Source organism: Ostrea edulis, chromosome 5, assembly GCF_947568905.1.
Source record: "Ostrea edulis chromosome 5, xbOstEdul1.1, whole genome shotgun sequence".
NCBI lineage: Eukaryota > Metazoa > Mollusca > Bivalvia > Ostreida > Ostreidae > Ostrea > Ostrea edulis.
In genome coordinates, this window is record NC_079168.1 from 60053049 (window position 1) to 60080729 (window position 27681).

General features: G+C 34.7%; 1 protein-coding gene across 11 annotated transcripts in view; it reads left to right on the top strand.

Annotated features, from left to right (window-relative positions):
- LOC125652375 (steroid hormone receptor ERR2-like) overlaps window positions 1-27681 on the top strand; it is a 66638-nt gene that overhangs the window by 16773 nt on the left and 22184 nt on the right. For 5 of the 11 annotated variants that reach the window (XM_048881547.2, XM_056164966.1, XM_056164968.1 and 2 more), the window contains 2 exons: window positions 4984-5022; window positions 25145-25713. In XM_048881547.2, the coding sequence (XP_048737504.1) occupies window positions 25314-25713 (400 nt within the window). In that variant the 5' untranslated portion in view covers window positions 4984-5022; window positions 25145-25313. Of the gene's footprint in view, window positions 1-4983; window positions 5023-10837; window positions 11529-23350; window positions 23581-24057; window positions 24228-25144; window positions 25714-27681 lie in introns of those variants that run through there. The other 6 variants (XM_048881550.2, XM_056164967.1, XM_048881551.2 and 3 more) reach the window with 6 other exon arrangements.

Sequence of the window (27681 nt, forward strand, 5' to 3'; positions counted from 1 at the left end):
AAAAGGAAATTATTTATTTCTTATCAATATTATTTCCTTTACCATGGGTTAGAATAGGGCCTCAGTACCCCTTGCTTGTTGTAAGAGCTAGGCAACTAAATGGGGCGGTCCTTCGGATGAGATTGTAAAAACCGAGGCCCCATGTCACAGCAGATGTGGCACGATAAAGATTCCTCCCTGCTCAAAGGTCGTAAGCGCTGAGCATAGACCTTGATTTTGCACCCCTTCACCAGCAATAGTGACATCTCCATATGAGTCAAGTATTCTCGAATGGGATGTTAAACAATATACAATATCAATCCTTTACAGGTGCTATTTTTGAGAAAAAATTATTTTTATGCTCCTGCCATGGCAGAGTCGTATAGTGTTACCCTTTTACGTCATTAATTTTCCATTCATTATTTCTGCTGTGGATGTACATATTAAACTGAGGTTTGGTATAGATACATCTGAGAATATGCAGGCCAAGGTCTTTTTGAAAAAGTTATGCCCCTTCTCACCTCACCTATCCTATTCGTGCCCACTGGTACATAAGGCCCCAATACACTGCCTCCACCTGCCTCTGTCTCTGGCTACTGCCCTTGCTAACGCCCAGGTTTAACCTTTCCTGTTCAGTAGTTCTTCTCCACATTGTTTTTTGCCGGCCTACTTGTCTCCTTCCCTCTGGGCACCATGTCAGTGTGGTGGTGCAAATCCTGGTGTTCTCCATATTTAGTACATGGCCAATGATTGGCAATCCAATTCCACTTCCTGAGAGAATTATTATTTCACTTGCTCTTCTTGTTTTTGTTCTATGATGGAGTTCTTCATTTGATATTTGCTCTGGCCATCTTATTCCCAATACCTTTCTCAAGCATCTATTCTGGAAGGTGTCGATCTTTTTTCTTTTTTGTCTCGTTCCATTGTTTTCCGTGTCTCACTTCCATACATGAGAACTGACAGGACCAAGCTGTTGAATAAGTTAACTTGTGTGCCCCTTGGACTTCAACAATTTTAAACAATTCATATTTCCCACTCATTATCTCAGTCACACATGGAAATTTGTGAATTGAAATTCAGGATATACGAGGACGAGTCAAACCAGCCTATCCCATTTCCAATTGACTGGCAAGGTCACGATTTTCATGCCTTCTTTCAATACATGTTTTATACCTGGGTACAAAATTGCACGCGTATCGAGTCATTCTTTAATAAGATATTGAATGTCAAACATTGCTAGTGATGCAAATGCATGCTTTTCATCTAAAGTTGAGTACCGTGCTATTATTCAGTACTAGTATTTAAAAGTTAAAACAGGCAAGGGTATACATGGCAAGTTAACCAATGTTTATGGGTCTTCTGCACCATCTTATGCTCAGGTTAAATTCTGGGTAGGGGAATTAAAACGTGGTAGAACGTCTTTAGAAGATGAAGCCAGGTCTGGATGCCCACTGGATGCCACCGATAAGAAATGTGCAAGAAAGTTCGGGATCTGGTACACTCTGATAGGCGAATTCAGGTGGAAGAAATAGTGCAGGCATTAGGCATTTCACATGGTAGCGTTTCAACAATCTTGCATGATCGTTTAGGGATGCACAAGCTAACAGTCCATTGGGTCCCCTAATCCCTTAGCAATGAGCAAATGGCAACCAGAGCATCAGTATGCAGCACCTTGTTGAAGCGTTTTAGGTCAAAAGATGATTTTCTTTTATGTCTGGTGACTGTAGATGAGACTTGGGTTCATTATTATGAGCCAGAGAATAAAGATTAGAGTCATCAGTGGGTAGGGCCTGGATCCCTGAGGCCAAAGAAGTTCAAGACGCAACCATCTGCTGGCAAGGTGATGGCCACAGTATTTTGGGATGCAAAAGGCGTTTTTATGTTGGACTTTTTACCCAAGAGAAGTACAATAACTGGAGTGTACTATGCAAACTTGCTAGACCAGCTGAGAACCGCCTTCCGTGAAAAACGCCGAGGTAAACTCTCTAAAGGTGTTTTACTGCAACAGGACAATGCGAGAGTCCTCACTTGCAAAGTTGAAATGGATGCTGTAAAGCGAAATGGGTATGAATTAATACCACATCCTTCTTATTCGCCTGACTTAGTTCCTATCGACTTCTTTCTATTCCCAAACTTGAAAAAGGATATCTGTGGACATCATTTCCGGTCTGACAAAGAAGTTGTGACAGCTGTTGAGGAGTGGGTCAATGGAAAGGACCCTGACTTTTTCAGTTCTGGGCTGATGGCACTTGAACACCATTGGTCTAAGTGCATCACACTAGAGGGCAATTACATCAAAAAAGAAGAGGTGGATCTCAAACGGAAATAATTAAGTTAGGCTGGTTACTTATTGACTCGCCCTCATAGATACATCATGAGAAATACACAAGTCAGGTTAGACCTTTACCAGATGGTTGTGGAGTTGCAGGTCAAATTCATATTTGAAATTCTGGTCAAATAGTTTGGAGAGTTGAGCCACATGGACTTTGGAAATTTCAAACAATATTATCTCAGTCATACAAATGGACATTTGGAATTTGGGATAAAGGTATATCATGTTAATGCACAGGTCAAGTGCTTCTATGGGTCCAGTCAGAATGAATTACAGTCAAACCTGTATTAAGAGACCGTCCAATGGAGGATGGAAAAAAGGTCACATATGACAGGTGGTCTCTTAATTAATACAGGTTGCTTATTTTCCGCCTTAAATGCATTTCACAAATAGTATACAGAAATAGTTTGTAAATTGTACAATGGAGAAAATAACTGTACATGTATTTAAAATATCAAGTATGGTTTTAATAGTTGTAAAATAAAATTAATGATACATACACTAAAGTTTAATAATCTAAAATACAATGTATTGTATTATAATTTATTATTCATAAAAAATTGCATTCAATTTGTTTAAGAATGATAAAATTTGCATACATTTCATATTACATGAAATTTAAAATCATTTATGAAATGCATGCAAATTTTCTAAAACTTGAAAACATTTTGTTGTAAAGAGTATTTATGTATAGCCTATTTGTAACTAAAAAAATTGCAATGGCTGTCTGGTGATAAGAAAGCAAGTGATGAAGTGTTGCATCTTCTTTTGTACAATAATGCTGGAAATGTGTTATTCAATATTCTAAGACATTAAATAAATCACAATATCCATTTTGCTAAGCAAATCTTTTAAGTTTTGAACTAATGCAGGCAAATTTTTTGAAATCGGATGTGTCAAATACTCGGGATATGTCGAAGTGAGCCGCTTGGAAAGTTTGGATTTCTTGTACAGGAAAATCGTGAATACTCCTTTTAAAATTTCAGTCCCAAGCACAATATTTACCTGATTTATATCGCAATCAGGCTAATTTTCCACTCTATTAAACATAATGGTATTCCAGGTGGGAAATTTCATATCCGATCTACCCCGCACATCTGAAAGTCCGTCGAAATTCACACTTGGCTTTTGTTAATTCACCCCACACGACCCTGCATGTTGATTACACGTTAACCAATGGATAACTTGGGTATAATAATTGATTCAGAGTGCCGACTAAACAGGATCACTGCTGAAAGTGTTAGGGGCGATAATTCCCAGAATATAGTCATGCTCGATTGAAATCGGAAATAGGAATCGCATTGTAATTGAAAAATGTACAGTTGCTAAATAAAGGTAAAATTTCGTGAAATTACACACAAAGGTTTTGAAAATCAAGGGTCATTGCTCATGTTAGACAGGTGGATCTTTATATACACAAAATTGGGAAAAATTAGGTTGTTTTCATACTAAATTATATTTAACTCATCCCCAGCCATCACTATCCATACATAATATTTTAAATATATCAAAGAAATATAAAGGAAAATGTGCATAAAAAATAAAAATATGTGCAAAGCAAACTAAATATATATTTATCTAAGGCAATAGATAGGGTTACGCCTTGGGATAGGAATTTTTATGGTCACATACAACAGTGAGTCGCTTAATACAGTGGGTCGCTATGGCAGTTTTGACTGTATAAGTAAAATCATATTTCTTTAAATTCTATCCATCCTTTTTAAAGATGAGCATCTTAACATTTCATTAAAAAGTAATTTTCACTTGGAGAAGTAGATCCATTATTGAGTTTATTGTTAAATGACTTGATATAATACCATACATTTTGTATATAGATATAGATTATAATATTATATGATACTTTTAAGTTTGCAAATGGGTCATCTTTCTCAACATTTAATGCTAGTAAGTAAATTCTATTCTTTAATATCATGAAAGATTTATTTAGTTGTATACATTGAGGATGGATAATAATTTTAGATGTTGCTCTTAGCAGTATGGTACATTTGTATATTAATGATAGTTACATGCAGCAGGTACTTTAGTGTGACTTACTTGTTCCCCAAATAAATGCCAAATTAGAGGCATTTATATGACATGTATATAATAGAAAGAAGTCCTTGTAAATGTAATTAACAATGCTTCCCTCAGTAGCATTAATTGACTTCAAAACATGTATATGTCAGAGGAAGTGGATGATTTGTTAAAAAATGTACTTCAAGTATTGTTTTTATAGTACATGTGGATGCACAAGTTATTATAATTAAACCAATTATTATATTACTGATGAGAGTTCAAGGACATAAAGTTAAGTAACCAATTATTACCAATTATTATTACATGTACTGACAAGAGTTCAAGGACATAAAGTAACTTGTTGTGGTATTGACTTGGTTCAAGGACTTGCACTTGATTGTAAAATGCCTTTAAACCTTTTGCTTTGTACAATAGTTGAATCAAACAATAAAAATAGACCCAAGTTCATTATGCTAAAAACTGTATAGAAGAGCAATGAGAATGAGAGAGAGAGAGAGAGAGAGAGAGATTTCACTCAGGTGAGCATTCTGGTCCTTAAAATTTATTTGTAGTGACATGCTCATTATAAATGTTTTTTCATATCTACTCAAAAGAGAGTGAGTATATATTTAATTTCATTTCTGTTACTTTTTCAGATGGCATACTGACACATGCATTCCTTACGAACTACAAATGTATGTACAATATCAAATTATGTAACCACTTTTGTAGGGCTGAAATGATATGATACATATTGCAATACTCATACCACGATTCAATATTTTCAATACGATACAATTTACAGAAGACACCAATAATAACATTGAAGAAAAAATAATTACCAAGATTCAAAATCAAAGATATTAAAGCAAAATGTTTACAAATTGGCTCTATAGTTTAAACTGATAAAGTTTATTATTATTTTTATCAACCTTAAGGAAAACAATAAGTACAGGCCGAGCCTGATGTATATTACTAAATCCGTTTGTAATAAATGTATCAAACCGAAAAACAAGGCAATGAATGGATCATTGAATCGAGCGTTTATATTGAACAGTATCGATATTTCGATGAATTGTTTCAGCCCTACACTTTTGTATAGAGTTTAGTATGTTATGTCCCATATATTAAAGCATGTGATAAAAGGAGGACGAGGTGCTCAAAATGTTGACATGAAATAATTTCATTATAGGTGACTCTTGTGAGTACTGTCAATCAGACTGATTACCTGTCAGTTTGTCATTGTTTTAGGAATGGATTTCATAAATGTCAGCAAGTTCGTTTATGTTGTACATTTAAAGTATATTTATAATATCAGGTCGAAAAGGGTATTTATTGAAGTTGTAGATGCTTAATTAAACCTCCACGACACATAACCACATATTAGGTGCATTACCCTCATTTGTGTGCATGCATACAATAAATTCAATGTACATATACTAGTTATACCCCCCCGAACAAAGTTCGGGGGGTGGGGTGGGGGGTGTATATAGGAATCACTCTGTCTGTCTGTCTGTCCGTCCGTCCGTCTGTCTTTGCAGATTCGTGTCCGGGCCATCAACTTCTTTGTTCTTTGACTTAGGCATACCATATTTGGCACACAGGTGGATCACCATGAGACGATGTGTCGAGTACCTTCATGACCTCTATATGACCTTGACCCTTGACCTCAAGGTCAAAATTAAAGGTTTTTTTTACAATGGATTCGTGTCCGGGCCATAACTTCTTTGTTCTTTGACACAAGCATACCATATTTGACACATGAGTGTATCACCACGAGACGATGTGTCATGTGCCTTCATGACGTCCATATGACCTTTACCTCAAGGTCAAAATTAAAGGTTTTTACAATGGATTCGTGTCAGGGCCATTACTTCTTTGTTCTTTGACATAGGCATACCATATTTGACACATGAGTGTATCACCATGAAACAATGTGTCAGGTACCTTCATGACCTCTATATGACCTTGAACTTTGACCTCAAGGTCAAAATTGATTACAGGGTTTTGACATCGTCATACCATAAGACATGGGTGTATCACCATGAGACTATGTGTCATGTACATTTATGACCTTGACCTTTGATCTCAAGGTCAAAATTATAGGTTTATGCCATGGATTTGTGTTCGGACTATATCTTCCATTTTCCTCTACAAAGGCATACCATATTTTTACACTCAGGAAAGAGGTAATTTATACCTATTAACAACACCCTTTGGGAGATTTGGGCGGGGGGGGGGGGGGGGGGGGGGGGGGTATTCTTAGTGAGCATTGCTCACAGTACCTCTTGTTAATTGTTGATAGGGAATGTGGAATTTTAATGTTTTAAGGAACATCAAGCAAGTATTCTGGTAAGAAGTGTGCAGAAGGGCTTATTTAATGAAAGAGGTTTCACCAGAGAGATAAAGGTTAATGGAGATGATGGAGATTAATTTAGCAATCAATCTAGCCTTCATCAACACTTTCTAGTTACTATAAAAAGTGTTGCTAAAAAGTCTAGGAGGAACAAACAGAAGACAATGTTACGCAATATAGACCTCAAGTGAAAAGGGCACAAAAAAGGTCAGCATTCTGAATAATGCAAGAGGCAGGAAGAAGCACATGCTGTGTTTCATGAATTCTTCCCCAAACCTCAATATTATAGATCTCTGTAGACAGGCCACTAGCTCCCTTCTTTGAAACCTGGATGGCTGGGTAAAGATTTATTGTGTTTTGATTGGGTACATTGTCTGATAAAATTGTCAGTATTTATTAGGTGTATCAATGCTTCCTGTTTTCATCAGTGCATCAGTGTAATGGATTTGCTGCTAACATCCTACATTTACTCTTTCTTTTACTGCCTGTCTTGTGGTCTTCTCTAGGCTTGATTCCTTTCTTGATAATTGATTGCAACAACTGCAGGTCGTGGGATGTAAAAGAAAGATGTGCATGTTTTAAGGCTGTTTCTCAGTTATTGACTGCTAATTAATAACGATTGTGTTAACAGATCTTGTTTCTTCATGATAAATATTATCTGAATGTGTTCAATGATGTACACCAGCTCTACCAATTTTACTTACAAAATCTGTCAGGTTGCATAAAATATGCTAATAATTTCCACAAAAAGAAGAAATGAGCTTTGAGGCTTTACGCTTTTGATTGTATAGATCTTAAACATGGAACCCTGCCTTTTTGATGTAATTTATTGATCTTTATTGAGGTGAGGATGGTCTCCATTGCAATAGTGAAAATTGAGAAAAGATGAAGTCATCAAGCAACAGCCACATGCTATATTGTAATATTTTACCAAGAAAGCCTTTGACAGATGCCACATCAAGATTGATCTTTTAGGAGCAATAGAATTTGTTGTGATTAAATGATTTTCTGTCATCAGATTAAGAACTACATCTTTGAAATGATACTTCTATTGTTTTTTGCTGAATCCAGAAATATAATACTTGTAGTTATGTACTACTGGTATTATTAGTCTTGTATACTAAATGTTGAATTTTTTTATGTATTGAAATAATGCTACATTCCCAAATTATTGGGGAGGGAGGGGGATCAAGTCTTTAAATAGCCCCTCATCTTCCTTATGACAGAGCAGACACAGGGATTTCAATGTTTTGATATGCCTGTCTCTTTGTTGAGAAGCCACACCATCTTGGCAAGGAAGTTATGATACTTTGCAGAAACCTCTCAAGCTTAGCTTGTGATTGAATTTTATGGGTTAGCATTATATTTGAAGTTAACTGAATTAGGTATGATATATGTCATATTATTTGAACAATGGTGATAATTTTGGTACTGTATTGATGTTTAATGGTGTGTATACAAGAGTGGCTAATCCATTTTGCCATACAAAATCAGGATCAGTATTTGATTTTATGAAATTAGAATACAGCTCTGTTGGAATGGAAACTACCATGGAAGACATATTGATTAATGTGGCACTTTCTCTCTGTGACATTTTTTTTTTATCAATAATCAATCGTCTGTCAATATCTGGCTCTTTCAATATCTGGCTAGATTAAATGGCAAGACTGAATTTAGGTACAGACTGTAACTTTTAAGGTTACGATTCATTATATGATACACAATCAGTAACTTCATGCAATTTTCACTGTGTGTTTGTTAAGGAGGTATATGCTACGTACACCAGAGAAATTTGATATGGAGGATATGTACAACAATATTTTGAAATTGGAAAATTTCAAATTTACTTTATTTAAGTCAAAAACTGCAGGTTTAGTAGAAAGAAATCTGAAAGAAATTTAAAACTCCTGCTGATCTCGAATCCGTGATCTACAGTTTGCAGGTTAGAAATGAATAGGAAAATATTGCTGATATTTATATTTTCATCCATGATTTAAAAGGAAGTCAGCCATTATGACGATGCAAAGTATCAACCTCCTAAGTGGATGCAGTTTAATTTCTTTGACTGTATAATGTGTAACAAAGTCATTTTTTGATGTGTCCCTTTTTTATCCTTGGTTAGGTTATGTGCCCTGCACCCCTCCCCCTATCTGAGTGTTACATGTAAGTTCATTAGTTATTTAGATATTTCTTATTATTTTATAATTGAGTAGTTTTGAGTTTTTCTTTTCTGATTGGCTGAGATTCGACAAGCTAGAAAAAATAAAACATTTTTACCTCCACATATATTAAAGGTGAATACAAACAGATTTTTCCAACATTGGATGAAAAATAAATTGGGAATTCACAAATTGATACGATTGGTCTCTATAGTGTTTGGTTGCCCAACGAAAACTTGTGTCTTTCATCACTTTCAACTTGGCATCACACTGTAGATAAAGATGACCCTCTTAAACCAGGTATTGTTTGGAAAGCTTGATGTTTTAAATTATTCAATGATTAATATATTAAACAAAAGTTCACATCACTAATCATATTCGACTAGGTCGTGCACTTTAGCTGTGAACAAAAATGGACGATCGGATATAGTTTTTGTAAGCTAGCTCTTAATTTAGATGGTTTCAAAGTTTTGAATTATTCAATTCTATTGAAAAACAATAATTGACATCAGTCGATACAATGCTTTTTCTACCCTCAAAGTACTACATGTATATCCACCTTGCCCTCTTGGCTCAGTGAATATTGTGATTATACTTCTCGTTTGATTAATCATGATACTTTATGATTGGTTGTGCAGATGGAAGATTATAAATTATATCAGCCCTATGTAACAGAATGATCCTGAATGTGCTTAAGGAAAATACAGTTTATGTGTTTACTTTTTGATAGTTAATTATGTACATATACAAGTATGAATGATAAGTATGGATTTATGCAGGAGTTTTGGATTCTCCATCCCTCATTTTAAGTTTTTGATTGCCCACAAAACAGCCACAGTAGTCTAGAGGTAGAGCGTTCGCCCCACATGCAGAAGTTCGGGGTTCGAATTCCGGCCATGACAGACCTAAGTCATTAAAACAAGTAGTGTCAGTTCCATCGCCAAACGCTCGGCATCAGATGTGAATGTCACGGATCCTCGGAGATGAACTTAAAAATATATGTCACAAGTCACAGTAGGTGTGGCACACTAAAAAACTCTCATTGCTCAAATTGTAAGCGCCGAGCATAGGCCTAAATGGTGACGTCTCCATATGAGTGAAAAATTCTCAAGAGGGATGTGAAACAAGATACAATCCATCAATCATTCATTCTCACAAGGAAAGCTGAAATGCTTTGAAATCTCATTTTGTTTTTCTAGAAACACAATAATTACAATATAGCTGGTACTGGTAATTGTTTTTAAAATGAGAATGTCATAACTGATATTTGCAGAATACGAGGGCTATGATGATGATCATACCTGCAGAGAAATGTGTTTCATATTCACCTATGATTATAAAGGCATCTGGCTATATCTATATATAATAACTTCTTTGTTTCTTCATGGAATATTTCATTGAAATATTTCTGGCATTTTGTGTTAAAGTACTAGAGTATGATTATGATCAGCATTCCAGATAATGATTTAAAATGATGACTTCCAGCTCTTAGATTTAAGATGCAATTGCTGCACCAGCTATAAGAAACACTTCTGAGTTGTAGTTTGCAAAATAAAACTTAATGTTTCTTACATACTGGTTATTTTAATGAAATTTTATTATGATATGTATTGTTGGTGTTTACTGGTCCAAAGGAATATTTGGTGGTCAAAATCTTTGAACTGCTATATTTTGGAACCCTAATTTTTTAATATAGATTTTTGATCTGTTCATCTATCTGTGGCAAAAAACTTTAACCTTGGTCATATCTTTTACACATGACTTGATAAGAGGAAGATCTAGAGCTTTCATATTTGGTATGTGTATTTCTTGTGGCAATTTAAGACCTTTCCATTGACACCGAAAACCTTTGACCTGGTGACCATGCAGCTTAACATTGACCTTTGCACAAACACATTTTTTTTGTCGTAGTACAGAGGGTACTGTTATGGCACATGTAGGCCTCACTTTGCTTTAAGGTGATATTCTATGTTGTATGTTCAATAAGTAACTTGTAGGTATGAATTAAGTCATCATTTAGAATGGTTTTGAGTCATTATTGCGAATGGCAGATTAAATCATATTGACTTTTTGTGGGTTCCTGACAAAATCTAATTTTGTTGCAATTTTGACCTTTAATAGATAGATATCAGAAATGTTTGTCATTTCTAAGGAATTTTTTTCAGAAAAGTTTTTTGAAGCATGAAAAGTGTTGATAGAGATTAACTTTTAGATAGCAAAATAATTTAAGCTCTTTTTTTTTTTTTTTTACAACCAACACCCGTATTAAATGGTCTGATAAAACACTAGGAAATGGATACCTTCAGATAAATTTAGGTATAGATTATCAGAATCTGTGAACAATAGAAATCCTCTTAAATGTATAACAACTGATTAATGAATAAGGCTCTGAGCGACATTCCCCTGGTTCTGACTTACTGAACTGAAAGATTTGCCATTGCAGACTGGCGTATACACACACGTCATTGTAGCCATTATAGAGAGGTTTAAAACCTCCAAGCTTGCAGTACATGAAGACGAGTGGCAGTGTTTACAGGTACCAGCACGCGTAGCAGTAGCTCACCTGAGACAGCTGATACTATTTGTACTTACAAATATTCTATGACATTGGCCTGGGATTTTATTTGAAAATATCTGCATTATATTTAATTTTTGAGGATTGAAAAAAATTCTTGGAAAAATTTAGGTAAGGGTTTATTGTATTGTTGCTTTCTTCCCTTAGGATATTATGAATGTGTATTGATAATGTACATATAAATGTAAATGTAGGATGCTTACAGGTGTGAAATGGTGCCTGTAAAGTGTTTTTGAGTGTGGTAGAGTATATATATATATATATGCATTAAAATTCCCATCAGTGTATTGTGCAGATGAAATATTGTTGGTTTTTCCTTTGTTTATGATATATAGAAAGTACATAAAAGGTAGGTGCCAACTCAATTTGTCACAAGAATAATCATCTGTGACAAACCTAAACAATTAGTCAGTTACAATACCTCAAGATTACTATAGTACTTTTAGGATATTGGAAAACTACAGGTATACCTTTAAAGAGTTATCAGATTCTAGAGAGTGTTCATAGATTTCATTTTTAGATAAATTGTATTAAAAATAATTCATACTTCTAATTGACCTATTGGTATTTTAAAAACATTTGAGGCTCTGAACAAATTATGAAAATTTGTTCATCAAATATTACAGTAAATTAATTGTGGTTTGGAAAGTTGAGAAAACCATCAATGTACTTGTTTACATTTAGATATATCTACCAACAATATTTTGCTGTGGCATCTGGTTTTTGCTAGCTGTTTGTTTTAAATGCCCCAAAATAATCTCTCCAAATGTGATGATGGTGTTGCTGTTGCAGGAACAACTCTATACCATAGCTCATGGATTTGTTTGAGCCATATAGTACATGACTTTTAACAATATCAGATGACAATGTATCAAATTAATCATTATCACTAATCTTTTTCAAATATCTGGGTCTTCAATGCATGTATATACATGTGATTCCGATACTATTTACCAACTCTTCTTAATTAAGCCTCCTTCTACCCTAGCTCCCATACACCTACCATCTTGAGTCCAAATCTTTCCACAAAATATGTTGGAAGATGTCAAATTTTGGGAAACATTGGAAATTCCACTAATTACACAAGTTTGTGGCCAGTGGCCCACTGGAATAGTGCCAGAGCACAGGTCTGAGCAGTTCAATGCCATTAGCACATTAATTAACAGAGTATACTGTATTGATTGGGAAAGCAGGTTCACACACAGATTCTTCATGTCATTGCCCTAACTATAACCCCTAGATTTATGGAGGGTTTCAAATGTCAAAACACGAATATCATAACATCAACATCTATGGAAAAATATTGTCAAATGTAGGATATGGAATCTACAGGGGGGTACGTGTAAGCTGGCATTGAACCATTTTAGAAGGGCTACCCAAGGGGGCAATTAATTGATGGTGTACAGTGTACCATTTAGCAGTGCTATTAATAATGTTTTATTATTGTGTTTCCTGACACCTTATGTTATATCCACAAGCAGTTTTTAACTAAGGATACATAGAGCAAGTAGAAGAATATAACGTAGAGTTCAGTTGGAATTAGAACTATCTTGAATACAGCTAGGTAGAACATGCATTAATTATGCTGTTGAAATATTAATTGCAATTATGAATATGCTGTCTTCCTTAGCAATTTGAATTGGCATAATTTTAACCTTATGACTTGTACAGTATACATATAGTTCATACATGTATAGCAACAATTCAACATTCTTCTTCTAGTATTTTGATAATAGTATGGCAAAATCAAGTGTATTAGAAATCATTGCCTTGTTCTTTCTTCTGAAGATTTGAGGGAGTTTTGTTCATTCCAAGTATTGATTTATTGCTAATAATTGGAGAAGCAAAAGATTTTTGTACCCCATCATGCTATAGGAATGGGCTGGATCTGGAGTTTTAAAAGCCGGCCATGTAGAAAAAATTGTCATTGGAAAATATCCTTTAAATTCTATCAGTTAAATCAATTCAGGAATTGAATAGGTTTTATGGTTTAGAATTCTGTGTTATTTTGATGAATAGCTGCATGAATGCCTTAAGTTACTATTTAGCCTTGACAGCAATCACTACAGGAAGAAGAATGATATACTTGACTTTTCAAAAAAAAAAACCCACATAGCATCATTACAACAGGTATCAATCAAAGTTCTTTCACTTTACATTATGCTCTTGTGAGCTAGGGAGACAAACCTGTTGGAAAAACACTATAGAGATATCGATGAAAAGAATTTAATTATTTGTATTTGTAAAAGTTTCTGTCAGAAAGTCTGACAGAATTCATTATCCTTAATGAAATTTCTTTTACCAGAGTCTGAATTTGATCATCAAAGCTGCTGTTTTTTCATGAAGTGTTGGAGTCTCCTGAGGCTATTACACATTACTGCCCAGACTTGTAATGTTCAGCACTAATTCTTACAAACCTGCAGTACATACTGTAAGGTCCCCAACAGTTAAGAATGATCTTTTTAAAGCAGTGTTTAAAAATAGTCTTATATAAGCTGGTCTCAATAGACTCAAACAGTTTTCCAACCCAACCTTGGTGGTCTTTATACCAAGTGACTTTGTAATCTTGCAGAATTTATGTGATGCAGAACTTTTAGCAAAATTGCATGCATTCACTTCTATTGTTATTTTCTATAATCTTATACCATTCCCAAATCTTGCAAAAAGAATACTAAGTGTGTATATTTGGATTGACTGACCAGTGTTGTTTTGTAATCTGGGCAATTGTGTGGACAGTTAGGTAATTTTTTTTTTTTTTTTTTTTGCATCTATAATTGTCAATTTGCCATGAACCATTATTTCGTAAATTAATAAATCTTATAATCTTATTACATTGTAATTAAGGCATGTCGGATTTATTAAATTTTCATTCAAGCGGACTTGGAGTAAATTGTTATGACGCTTCATCAAAAATGTAATGATGCAAACTCGACTCATGATACCAGATGCATGAACTTTCAGGTTAGTTGTTTTGTGTGAGCTTTTTAGCACCTGGGGATGGGGATGGGGTTGGGTGGGTCCACAATAGGGGATCAAAGTTTAATATGTGAATATATAGTGGGAAATCTAAAAACAAATCTTCTCAAGAACCATTAATTGGGCCAGAAAAGTTGAAATTTATGTGAAAGCTTGGACCTGACATAGAATTATAGACTCAAGTTTGTTCTTATCATGACCCCTGAGGTAAAAGTTGAAATATACATGAAAGCTTCCTGACATAGAGTAGACACAAGTTTGTTCAAATCATGACTCCCAGAGGTAGGGTGGGGCCACACTGGGCTGCGGGGATCAAAGTTTTCCATGCGACTATATAGGGAAAATCTTCTCCAGAACCACTGGGCCACAAAAATTTGTATTTTCTTGAAAGCTTCCTGATATAAAGTAGATTCAAGTTTTTTCAAATCATGGCTCCCAGGGTTAGGGTGGAACCACAATAGGGAATCAAAATTTTACATGCAAGTATATAGGCAAAGTCTTTTAAAATCTTCTTCTCAAGAACAACAGGGCAACAATGATTAGTGATATTAATATGCAAGTATCCCCAGGTAGAGCAGATTCAAGTTTGTTCAAATTGTGGACTCCAGAAGAAGGGGGTAGGCTGGCAATAAGGGATCAAGTTTTACATGGGAATGCATGGGGAAACATCTTTAAAACTCATCTCCATAACAGAGGGGCCATAATCAGTCATATTGATATTCAAACATCCTCAAGTAGTGCAGATTCAAGTTTGTTCAGATGACCCCAGGGGTAGGTTGGGGCCATAATAGGGGATCAAAATCTCACATGAAAATTTATATGGAAATATCTTTTAAAATCTTCACCTCAACAACTAGTCATATTAACATGCAAGCATATTCTGGTTATAAGTTCAAAATCAAGTTTGTTTAATTCAGGTCCAGGGGAGGGTGGGACCACAATAGGAGATCAATGTTTTTTATGGGAATTTACTTAAAATTTTATTGAAAACAAGTTCTTTTAAAAAATAGCAGGACCACACTAAAAGATATCAAAATGCAAACATTTTTTAAATTGTGTGGATTCAAGGTTTTTTATTCAAATTATGAACCCTGGGGTCATTATACGGATCAAATTTAACATTATATACAAAAAAGAAAAATCGTTTTAAATCTTCTTCTCCAGAACAGCAAGGTCATATACAGTCCCTGAAACATTCTACTTTACCATTTTTTCGTTCGCTTTCCGTTTACAGTTTTGCACTCACTGTGAGTTCACCGTGCATTCACTGTCATTCGGAACACCAAAGTGAAAGGATCGATTTTCATAGCAAGTCAAAAATGAAAAAGAAACTTGTGCATAAGAGTGAAAGTAAACTTTCTTATGATATCAGAAATTTAACTTATAAAGTAAAAATGTCAGGATTATCAACTGTGAAAATTCAAGGAAAACTGCAGATCACTCACCAATATGAAAGAATAGAATAAATCGTTTTTATTATTACAAACCATAACTATTGTTTGGTTAAAAAGTGGGAGAAATTCTGAATGAGAGAAAAATATAAAAGCCTGCAGTTATGAATTCAACCCTTATACATGTAGCGAAGAACGAGTGCTCGTACAGATTTAAAGAAATGAGGCAGTTTCAGTTAATATTAACACACACCCGAATTCTCATTTTAGCATATTCAAGTTTTGGCAAAGGCACAATTTATTATTATTACTATTTTGTCTCACTTGACAAGAATTTAAGACAAGTAAATTTTTTTTCCTTCAGCCCCCTCCCCCATCTTACTTTTTAAAAAAACTGATGCTACATTTCAATGCACTTCGTATCCGAGTATCAAACTGATTTGACAAGTATTTCTGATTATTTTACGCCTATATTTATGAAAGACATTGTCAATGAATGTATTTACTCCTTTCCCCAAGTTTGAAACTTTTGTATCTGTATTCATTATACTAATGAATAGACTATTTTGCATTCACTGTGCACTCACCATTCACTTTGCGTTCACCATGTGCTCACCGCGTTCACCAAATTGCGTTCACCGTTTGCTCACTGTGCATTCACCGTTCAAGGAGTGCATGGGAAAGTAGAATGTTTCAGGGACTGTATGATATTGGTATTGAGGCATCACCATGTTTTATGAATTCAAGTTTGATTATGTTAGGGTCAAAAATTTTCATGGGAGTAAAGATTGAAAAAAATATCTATTAAAACCACAACAGCTGAAAACAAGGGGGGGGGGGGGGCAAGGTAGGTAACTCAGGTGAGCAATGTGTCCCATCCAGGGCCTCTTTGACTTGTGATGCAGTAAAAAGCTGCAGTTCTGCATTTGGTAAACTCTACCAATATATATCCTAGATAGTGGGGACACCTTAGAGTAAACATTTTTTGCAATCTTATGACCATTGTTCGTCCATCTGTAATTTCTTGGACATTTCTTTATCTATAGAACTGACCACATGAGTGAGGCAAGCTATCAAGAGTAAACAAATTCTTGACCTTGAAATGTTTTCTTTGCATACATGTAGTGAAGTGATCTTGCTATTTGACCCTATTAGGTGAATACCAGTACAGATATGAGTACCCAGATGCAGTAAGTACAAATGTAGTACCATAGTGTTTGTTTTCCTTCAGCCATTCAAATCAGTATGCTGATATGAATAGATACTGGCCAGACTGAGAAAACACCATTTGTCAATTTGACACATATGAGGTGCGACTTCATATGATATATGTCACAATATTTGTTGTCTCATGCATCATAGTATTTCAGTGTGATCACCCAAATGCTGGCTGACAAAATTTGTTTGAAAATGAGAAAAGTCCTAAGGTACTGTGTGTTAAATGTCAAAGGTTAAACTTGTAGATTTAATTTTGTAACTCAGAAGAGAAGTAGTTGAATTTACAGAATGGAAATGGTATCTATGTGAGTCTAACCCCTTGAATATGTTTGGTTATGGTACAGATGATCCTGACAGTAAGTCTGGGAGAAACACAGGAAGTGGATGTGGTTAATATTAATAGTTTGACAGTATAAGTTTAGATACTACAATATGCAATAGAATTGTAGTAGTACATGCTTTAAATTGCACTTTCTTTGATAACCCCCAGGTCCACAATATAATGTCAGCTATCTGATGATCATTAATTGGAAACGGCAGAATTCATTTCCAATTGTGCTCAATCTAACGGTATTGATATGTGACGCCCATTGATTCCCCCTGTGCTATTTCTAAATCCTGAATTTCACCCACTGGTCATTTAGTAGCTCTGTTGTAGGCTGTGGATTGGATTTTGTGTCTTGGCATGTACCATTAGTGGGATTCTCAAATAAAATGCAAGAAAGTTAATGTGATTGGATGTGTTATTACATATATCTGTATATTTCACATCAATTAGAGGCGCGTGGAAGTTATTTGTAGAGGATGGAATTTATGCGGTGTTTTGTGAATGCGTAGAGAGTACTTCACAGCAAAGCATTGACGTAAAACTGAGATTCATACCAGGGGAGTTGATGCTACTCACTATCATATATCACAATCATACAGGGCAATGTCAGTTATCAAATGCTTCAGGTAGGTATAAAAACCATGGCAATCAGTGCATGCAGACAGCAGACCTATATGTCACTGGATATCAGATTATTCATCTTTAACCACTTACCTTTCACTAACTAACCAATGAACAGAGCACTGACTCTTACAATGCATATAATTAATTTTTTTTTCTTCCAAGGCCATGGAGATGAAAAAAATGGTTTCATTTATAAGCTGGGTCATTGCACTTACTGTGCATTGTTCATGGTATGAGATTAATTTATAACAAGTTAGTTTTGAATTATTGCATCTGAATATGCTAAGGGACATTTTTTTAGTGTCATATTTGACAGTATTCCTTAAATAACTTACAATCAAAATATTGTAAGCTATTCTAAGCATGCTATTAATAATTTGGTCGCAACATTCTGATTTTGATGTACTTTGTCATTATGTATGGACTGCTGACTATTTTAACTACAGTATATCATAGATTTAGATTTCTTTGTTAGGGATGGAAGATTTTCCGGGGAGGGGGGGGGTACGTACCTTAATTTTTTACTCACAAAAAGGGAGGGGTGAAAACAAAATGGCAAGCAATTTATAAGTTATTTTGCAATTTCCATAACCACCCACACCCTCAAGATCCACCACTGCTTCTTAAATGATTTTTTTCCCCCCTTTCTGCTATGAATATAAGAGACGTATATCGAGGGTTCATGAGAAGTACTGAAGCATTTATCAAGATGTCATCAGAACTAAGAACTCATTAATTAGTTGTCCTGGCATCATGTTTATGGCTAAGAATGATCATTAAGAAGAAACTATAGGACAAAAAAATAAAAAAAATAAATTCTTTTGAATTTTAAATGTCTGTGAACCCATTAAAAATGTCATTTCAGATGCAAATGAAATGAAACTGAGGTCTAGATGTGTGATTTCTGAACTTTGTGTCTAAATTTCATGTAGTTTTACTCCCCTGCACGTGACAGTAATTATCATACTCAAGTCCACCACTCTCCATGGTTCAAAGGAATCAGACTAGGAGATAGTTTCTCTCCAATTTTATTGCCAGTTGTTAAAAAGGTTGTATATATTTAGTGTGATCAGTTATAATAGATTTGATTGTAAAATATGATCTTTCTTTAGCTAATCATTTTAATCTAGAATAAAATTCTGTTTGAGGAATGAAACATGTACTATTTGTTATCTGCAGTATTGTTTTTAGGTCACATCAGAGTGCTGATGTGGTAACCTGACTGTATAAGGCTAATTAATTGCAGGTTTATTTCCCCAATGATGCTGTGTGGTATATATTATATGGCTGCCAGGGCTAAGTCCCATTGTTTAGTAAGCACCTATACTGTGCAGATTGTTTTCAAAACTCAATAAGACATTTATTTTTTTTTAAACATTTTTCAAATGACAAAAGCTGGGTGACACCTATGAATGATTTTAGAATAAATCATTCTCAATGTGACCATTCCTATCATGGTGGAAAGTATTCACTCATATTAGGGCACTTCAGATCCAGAAATTATGATTTTGTTAACATTTCAGTAATTACATGTCTGGTTTCAGCTGCGTGGTAGCCTTTTTTGAGTACAAGACACATTAAATGATTTGGTTTTCCTATGGTGCAAATTGATTTTTCCACCAAACTTGGACTTTTGAGGACCATTTTATCTTTGGGTTTGCTTCATTAGAGGAACAATTAGATGTTGGCCATTGCTGTATCTTGGCAAGGTTAATAGACTTCTATCATAAATGTGTTTATCTGAGGAGATGGTGCCAATGAATGGCTTATGAAATGCACAACACAAAACTGGGCGTCATTGATCGAGTGGTTTTTGGCATTGTATCATCAAATACCATTGTATTTTGGTGCCAACTTAGGGGAGCTCATGCATGATAAACTGAGTGTGAGTAGTTAGTTACTGATGTACAACAAGAGAGTGTGATGATAAACTGAGTGTGAGTAGTTAGTTACTGATGTACAACAAGAGAGTGTGATGATAAACTGAGTGTGAGTAGTTAGTTACTGATGAACAACAAGAGAGTGTGATGATAAACTGAGTGTGAGTAGTTAGTTACTGATGTGATGATAAACTGAGTGTGAGTAGTTAGTTACTGATGTACAACAAGAGAATGTGATGATAAACTGAGTGTGAGTAGTTAGTTACTGATGTACAACAAGAGAGTGTGATGATAAACTGAGTGTGAGTAGTTAGTTACTGATGTGATGATAAACTGAGTGTGAGTAGTTAGTTACTGATGTGATGATAAACTGAGTGTGAGTAGTTAGTTACTGATGTACAACAAGAGAGTGTGATGATAAACTGAGTGTGAGTAGTTAGTTACTGATGTGATGATAAACTGAGTGTGAGTAGTTAGTTACTGATGTGATGATAAACTGAGTGTGAGTAGTTAGTTACTGATGTACAACAAGAGAGTGTGATGATAAACTGAGTGTGAGTAGTTAGTTACTGATGTACAACAAGAGAGTGTGATGATAAACTGAGTGTGAGTAGTTAGTTACTGATGAACAACAAGAGAGTGTGATACAATTAAGCATATTATCAAATGCAAAGAAAATATGTATGATGTACAATGATTGTAATTATGATCTCTGCCTCTGGTTCAACCTAATACCAATATTTCCCAAATAATTCAGCACACTATGAGAAACCAAATACAATCTGAGACCTTGAGTGGAAATTTGATATGGGAATTGTGAGTAAGAAACAAGTAATGAGGAAATTAATTATAATATATAGGTATGTAGACTTCAGAGACCATGGCACATACTTTTGTGGTTGTAAATATATGTTGCTGTTATGTAAGTTTTAAGTTACACTTCACTGCATATCTAGGTCAGATGATCTAAGTTTAGATAAGAGGTCAGCGACAGTACTGTACTTAGAAACTTTATACAGACATCTGAAACTTTTTTCATTCCTTTTGGCAAGATTTAAATAAATTAACATATTCCAGAGCAAGAAGTCATTTGGTGTACATTTCCTGTTAAAGTTGTTACATAAAACGGAAAATTCATCAGTTTATATATTTACGTCCTTTTTAAAGTCAACCCAGGTCCAAAGTCCTCGTTCAGCCTGAGAACTAGAACAAATACCACCAGTGTGTCCTAAAATAATAAGCATGTGTGAGATTAAGCAATTGACAAATTCCTTATTAGATAATGTAAATGAATTAATTTTGGTACAAATTTCAAACATGGAGAGATATTCCAAAGTGAAATTCATCAATATCTTGAAGAGGCAGGAATGAGGCACTTCACTAATAATAAACCTTTGAACAAGAAGCACATGGATCAATGTGTTGTATCTTCAAAGCTGGGTCTGATATTTTCATATTAACTGACATGTATATCTCTGCTTTTTCATTACACAACTTAAATATTTGACATAAATTTCAGTATACAAGATCATGTGTCATTGCTATTGCTCATGAACTTAATTTTCTGCTACTTGAGGTCAAGTTTTCAAGGATCTAACTTGAGTTAATTGTGAGTTTTATTATTTCTATATTTTAAAAGAATTACAGTTTAGAGACTCTATCATTTTCCCCCACAAATTTTCATCTCTTTTGCCTGCAATTTAAATGAGACTTTATTTAGGAGATCTTAGTACTTTTTAAAACATTTTATAAGGTCACTGAGTGCCAGTAACTTTATACAGGTCCTTGATTTTGTGCATAGCATTTCATTATTAATTGGTGTTTATTACGAGCTGGTATTGATCTCGGTATTGGAGGAGAATCCCACTACAATAAGGCAGTCTCTGTCAGAGGGAGTCGGCCACGTCCATCAATCCTGGACAGTTTCCCATTGATTTTGCAGCATTGCAATTCCAACTATGGGGAGGTAACTTTGTATGTCACTAAGAAGAATAATTGCAGAAGGAGTTTACAAATGTGCAGCTCATAAATGACTGGGTCTGGAATTAAATTGATGGGGGGGGGGGAGGGGATAAAAAAAAAACTTATGATGTTTCACTGATATTTCAGAAGGATTAAGGTTTAAGTAGTTGGTGTGCATGCAACAATAAATTTCCTAATCTTTTATTTGATTTTATATATGGGTTTTTCCTATTATTATATATGAATAACGAAATATCTGTATGGTTCAGCAACTGGAAATGTTCAGTAAGAAATAATTTACTCCATCTGGAATGAGTGCATTGTATAATGCAGGCCTGATCGACAAATTTGTTTTAATGAAACTTTCTCTATATAACAAATAATAACTTAATTGTCTAATACATTGTAGGTTTTTCAAAACCTACAAATGCTTTGTGAATTAATGTTTGGACCTTCCCCAAAGACAGTATTCATAGACTCTGCAGATGCCTATATATCAGGAGGAAGTGGGTAGGGATGCAATTTCCAAGCTTGGCTGTGTACTTGACTTTCTTTAAATGCTCAGGGAAGATGCTGTAATGGAAAGTAAATTTGTTAATTTAATTGATGTTTATAATTATATTTAATTTATTAAAAGGAAGTTTCCATGTAAAGCAAGACTAATATTAATATGATATGATAAATTGTTCTGCATTGGTAATCCACTTGACATCTTCTGCTGTATTAATGTTGACATCATGCAAGCTCTATTTGTCTTTTGTCAATTATACTAAATTATTAATAGCACCTATGTGAAATTACATATTGGATTTCACTTAAAAAGGTTTTCGAAGAGAAAGGGTGTTGGGTTTTTTTTTATATAAGAGATTGATTGGTTGACAACTTCCCACATGTTTGATCTGGTTACTGATGCTGTTCCACTTTAAGGAGTGATCTAATCATCATCTGTTGCATCCTGTGTAGGAGTCATTCTACACAGTACATGTAGCAGCTAGCAATTCTATTAGCTGATTCCCAATGAAATATTTATCATGTTTATAGGAAACATGAAAAAGATTGTCTTTCCTAAAACATTTGTGTAACTCTCTAGTTTTAAGTGCTTTTTAGGTTTAAAAAAAAAACCTTTATAAAAATGAAATAGACTGACATTTGGGGTGAAATTCAGGAGTACATAAATTCTCTCATAGCAACCCATATGATACCATCTATAAAATAAGACACGCAATAATCATATCATTATATATTTACCTGTTCAAAAAGAAAATATGTCAGGCTCCTAGGGTTAAAGACAGAGAAATCAAAACTTAAATAATAAGTATAAACAGCATCCAAGGAAAATACTATTTATAGAAGAAATTAAAGTGTACCTTTTATCGCTTTTACAAAGGCTTTAATCAGGATAATTTGACAGGTACAAAAGTATTTCTAGAGGTGAATAAACAAACTTCTCTGATTACTACCCAATGTACCAGATTTAGGTGTTTTTCCTTCTCTCTAATGGCCACCACCTGAAATCAGCACATTTAAATTCATGTGACACAGTATAAAATATGTAATGTTAGTGGAGATAGGCGATCACTCAGCTGTGCACTTGATAATCTGCCGCCTGTGTGAAGGTAGAGTGAGAGCAGGAAATAGGCACACTGCTAGACCACATGGCAAAGTAGCCGGCATTGTTTGGAAGCAAGGAGTCTTTTGTGTAATGTAGAGCTGAATATAGTGAAAAATACTGAGAAGTTGGATTTTATTTTTAATGTTCTGGATCTGTAATTAACCTGAAGCAGGTCAGTAGGATTTTTGGATAAGAAATAAGCTGAATGTTAATGTAGTAGACAGGTGAAAATATCACATGTGAACTGTGTGATCAGCTGATGCAAAGAGCCAGCTGATTTTATGTGGGTCAACTTGTTTTTGAGTTAAACATTTACATGTACTAGTTTAGATACCTGTTCATTGATATGCCAGTATATTTTTGAATTCGAAATGCAAGAATTAGCTGTTAGTATTGTATGGATAGAAATAAAGTGTGTGAGCACTAAGCCTTTGTATAATTAGGTAAAGCACTGAGAATGATTAATGTTTCCTGAACAGATACAGATATGCCCTGAGAGTTTTGGAAAACTCTTTTAAATAAGGAAGAACATTTGTTTCATTCAGCTGAGCAATGTCCATGTAATGCATTTGGAGATATACGTAGAAAGGTGCATGGAAAGTACAATGATGCATAAAAATTTTCCGGTATACTTTTGTAGTAACATCCTGGTTAGCTGATATGATCTCGCGACTTACACTCATGATATGATGAAATTCTTACGAGAAATCAGGTCACGTTTGCACCATGCTTGAAATGTACTACAGATATTGCGCAAGACCCACATTGTAAAGCAATCAATAGTTTGTAGGAATAAGGATATTTTAATTCCTCTATAAGGTAGGGTAGCTGGATCAACTTTTTGTGGTTAATCTAGGGTGACTAAACTATTTGCACAGATCAGCAAACTCGAGCTTAAGTGAGCTTCCTGATTGTCTGTCTGTTAGTGTTTGGTGACTACTGTTGAAAGTGATGTTTTATCATCTATAATCTTGAATACCATATATTGAATAAGATTGTCACAGATTTACTGTAATGAAGATTTATTAGTCTGGGTACTATAGTTCAGTAGAAAATATATATCTACACATATAGCCATTGACTGGTTAACCATGTGATATATGCAGATCTTCTATATTGGATTCAAAATTAGGTTTTAGAAAAAAAAGGGATACATGTATTATCATTCAGATGTTTGTTAAAAATGAATGATATCTACATGATTGGTAGTTTCTTGCGTCATTGTAAGAAGCATGGAGGAGCATGCAGTGTGATTCTATCTGACATTTTAGTGTTAATTGTCTGCAGGATCTGCTCCCTGAAGTTCATGTGTATTATTTATGTGTTTGTAGATATCTTTTGAAACGAGTCAGAACATATAGTAAAAATAAGCATGATAAGGGGATTTTGTTCTGTAAACCCAGATACTCGACTTCAGCATCAATGAAAAATGGTTCATTGTATTAATGCAATGTGTTCAAAGACACATAAGAATATTTTTTTTATGGATCTCAATAATTTTGTGTTTCTGCATATAAAGCAGACAATAAATACTACACAGTGTTCGGCATTCTGCCTCCACGTCAATTCATTTTTATGATATTGATCCAATGCTGATTAATCTATCTTGTACTACACTTGACTGGGGTAATATTCTCTTGATATGCACTGACGCAAATTCAAAGTATTTAAAAATCAATTTTACTATTATTGTAATATGACATTGAAAATGTATTATGCCATTTATATCTTTTCAGTGATTAAAGACAGAATAAGAATACAGCTTAAAAAACAAATTTGCATTGCTCCAGTATCTTTGACACCGAACTTTGGGACATTTGAGGACAAATTTCTTCCTGTGTGGTGAGAAACTCTAAGGAAAATCACTTTGATATTCAACTACTTCCAAACTTCCAGGGTTTCAAGATGGATGTCGATATTATAAAGATGGAGCCAGGGAGCCCCTTAGGTCTCAGTCGCTGTGGCCACTCCCTGTCCTTGGAAGAAAGCTTCGGTCGTGACGTCTTTGCAGACTACAACAATGATGATTATGGATCAGATGGTTCCTACCAAGGCAACAGTGCTGACAACAGTGGCAACATATCCCCCTGCAGCATCGATGAAAGTTCATCTCCTATTGACCCAAGCAAATTAGATTTCATTAACAATATTGCCACCTCAATCACAAACTCCATTAATTGTGATCAGGAGAACATTGAATTGCCCAAGAGACTTTGCTTGGTGTGTGGTGATGTGGCTTCTGGCTACCACTATGGGGTGTCTTCATGTGAAGCTTGTAAAGCATTCTTCAAAAGAACTATCCAAGGTATGTAGTCTATAGATGTGATCCTTGAAACTACTAACAGGTATTGGTTAGCTGTTGGTCTGTGATGAGGACAGTAGCTGTTCTTTTATCACAAAGGGTTAAGGACCTTGACACATTGTAGGCTTTCAAGCATCATTTATTTTGTAAACCATAGGTATACAAAAGAGATTGTGCTATTATGGCCATTATCCATGTTAACAGCATGTCCTTGGAGTTTCTCTGTGTCATACCAAGTGGGTAGTATCTGGATAAATTATTGTCATAGATATATGTCCTTGTCTCCTATTGCTAGTTGACAGGTATATATATATTACAACTTTTATGATGATTGGGTCAGATATGCTTTTCTGCTTTTAAAGAAATGAAACCTGAGGTTGTCACCACTTAGCATGCTTTCGAAAGTTGAGATGAATATATCCATAAATATACACAATTCAGCTGACCCACTGGCCTATATTTAGGTGTTTGAACTGTACACCTGATAAAGTAGGTACAAACTTTAGACACTGACCCAAAGAAGATGACATGTAGGACTAAAGAGATAGGTTAAATGTGGAGCAGAAAGTTAAAAATAGGCCTTTACAATGCTGGAACTTATTTCATAGCTCCTGGCAATGGTCACAAGCTGAGTCCACTATTCAGTCAATTATGATTGATGGGCAGTAGTCTATTTATCCAAATTATGGGACTTTTAAGTATTCAGATAGAAAAATTATTTATTAGGATCCACTTTTTTTATTACAACATACTTGTTCAGGTTTTTAGCTCACATGGGCTGAGAGCTCAAATGAGCTTTTCTGACCGGCTGTTGTCCGTTGTCTGTAGACTTAACATTTTCAACTTCTCCAGCAATTTCAACCAAACTTGGCAAAAAGCATCCTTAGGTGAAGGGCTCTTGAGTTTGTTCAAATGAAGAGCCATGCCCTCTTCAGGGAGATAATCTCAAAAATAGTGTGGGGTTGCGGTCGCAATAGGGGACCAAAGTTTTGCATGCGATTTCATAGTTAAAAAAATCTTTGAAAATCTTCTTATCAAGAACCACTGGGCCAGGAAAGTACAAATTTACATGAAAGTTCCATGACATAATGCAGATTCAAGTTTGTTAAAATCATAACCACCGGGGGTAGGATGGAGCCACAATAGGGGATCAAAGTTTTACATATAAATATATTTGGAAAATCTTCACAATGTTCTTCTTCTCCTGCCCCCTCCCCCCTCCCTGAAAAACAAAGCTATGTGTCTGATGAAAGGTGAAGATGATGATATAAACTCCTGTTGTAGAGAAGACACTTCAACTAGATACAGGATTTGGTGAATAAGAAATGTACTTGTCAATAGGAGGAAGTGTTTTCATCCCATTTGTTAACTCATACTATGTTTAGTAGGATATGTGCACTCAGTATTATAACATTTATACCATAGACTGTAATACACAGAATTACTTGATTGTGTAGTGCATTTGTAATACTGTAATGGCAAACACCAGTCACCTCAAATTATTATCCAAGTAGGTCATTGACTGTCCTTGTGTAGTTTCTTGCAAACTGTGTTTTAGATAAAATTATAGTACAGACCATAATCTTTAAAAAAAACACATTAAGTATCCTGAGATTAAAGTTTACTGTGGATCTTGATTCTAGGGGCAGTTTAAGCTAGCTAGACTTCGTGGAACTTAAATCATTGTTTGGTTTGGACATGTTCAGGCTAGATTATCGCACCTTATCAAATGTTATTTTTTTAAAGAATTTATTATTCACACAGCCTTATTTTGACTCAAAGACTCAAAAGAATTCTGATAGCCTTAAAGTAGATTGCTACCCAGATTAAAATTGAAAAAAAAGCATACGTCATTCCCCCTTGTAAGGGTATGGATAAACCAAGGCTTAAGCTCAGTTGGGGCTTTGCAATATATTAAATTATGCAAGTTAATTTCATGGGACCAATTATTGTTACTCAAGACAATGAGTT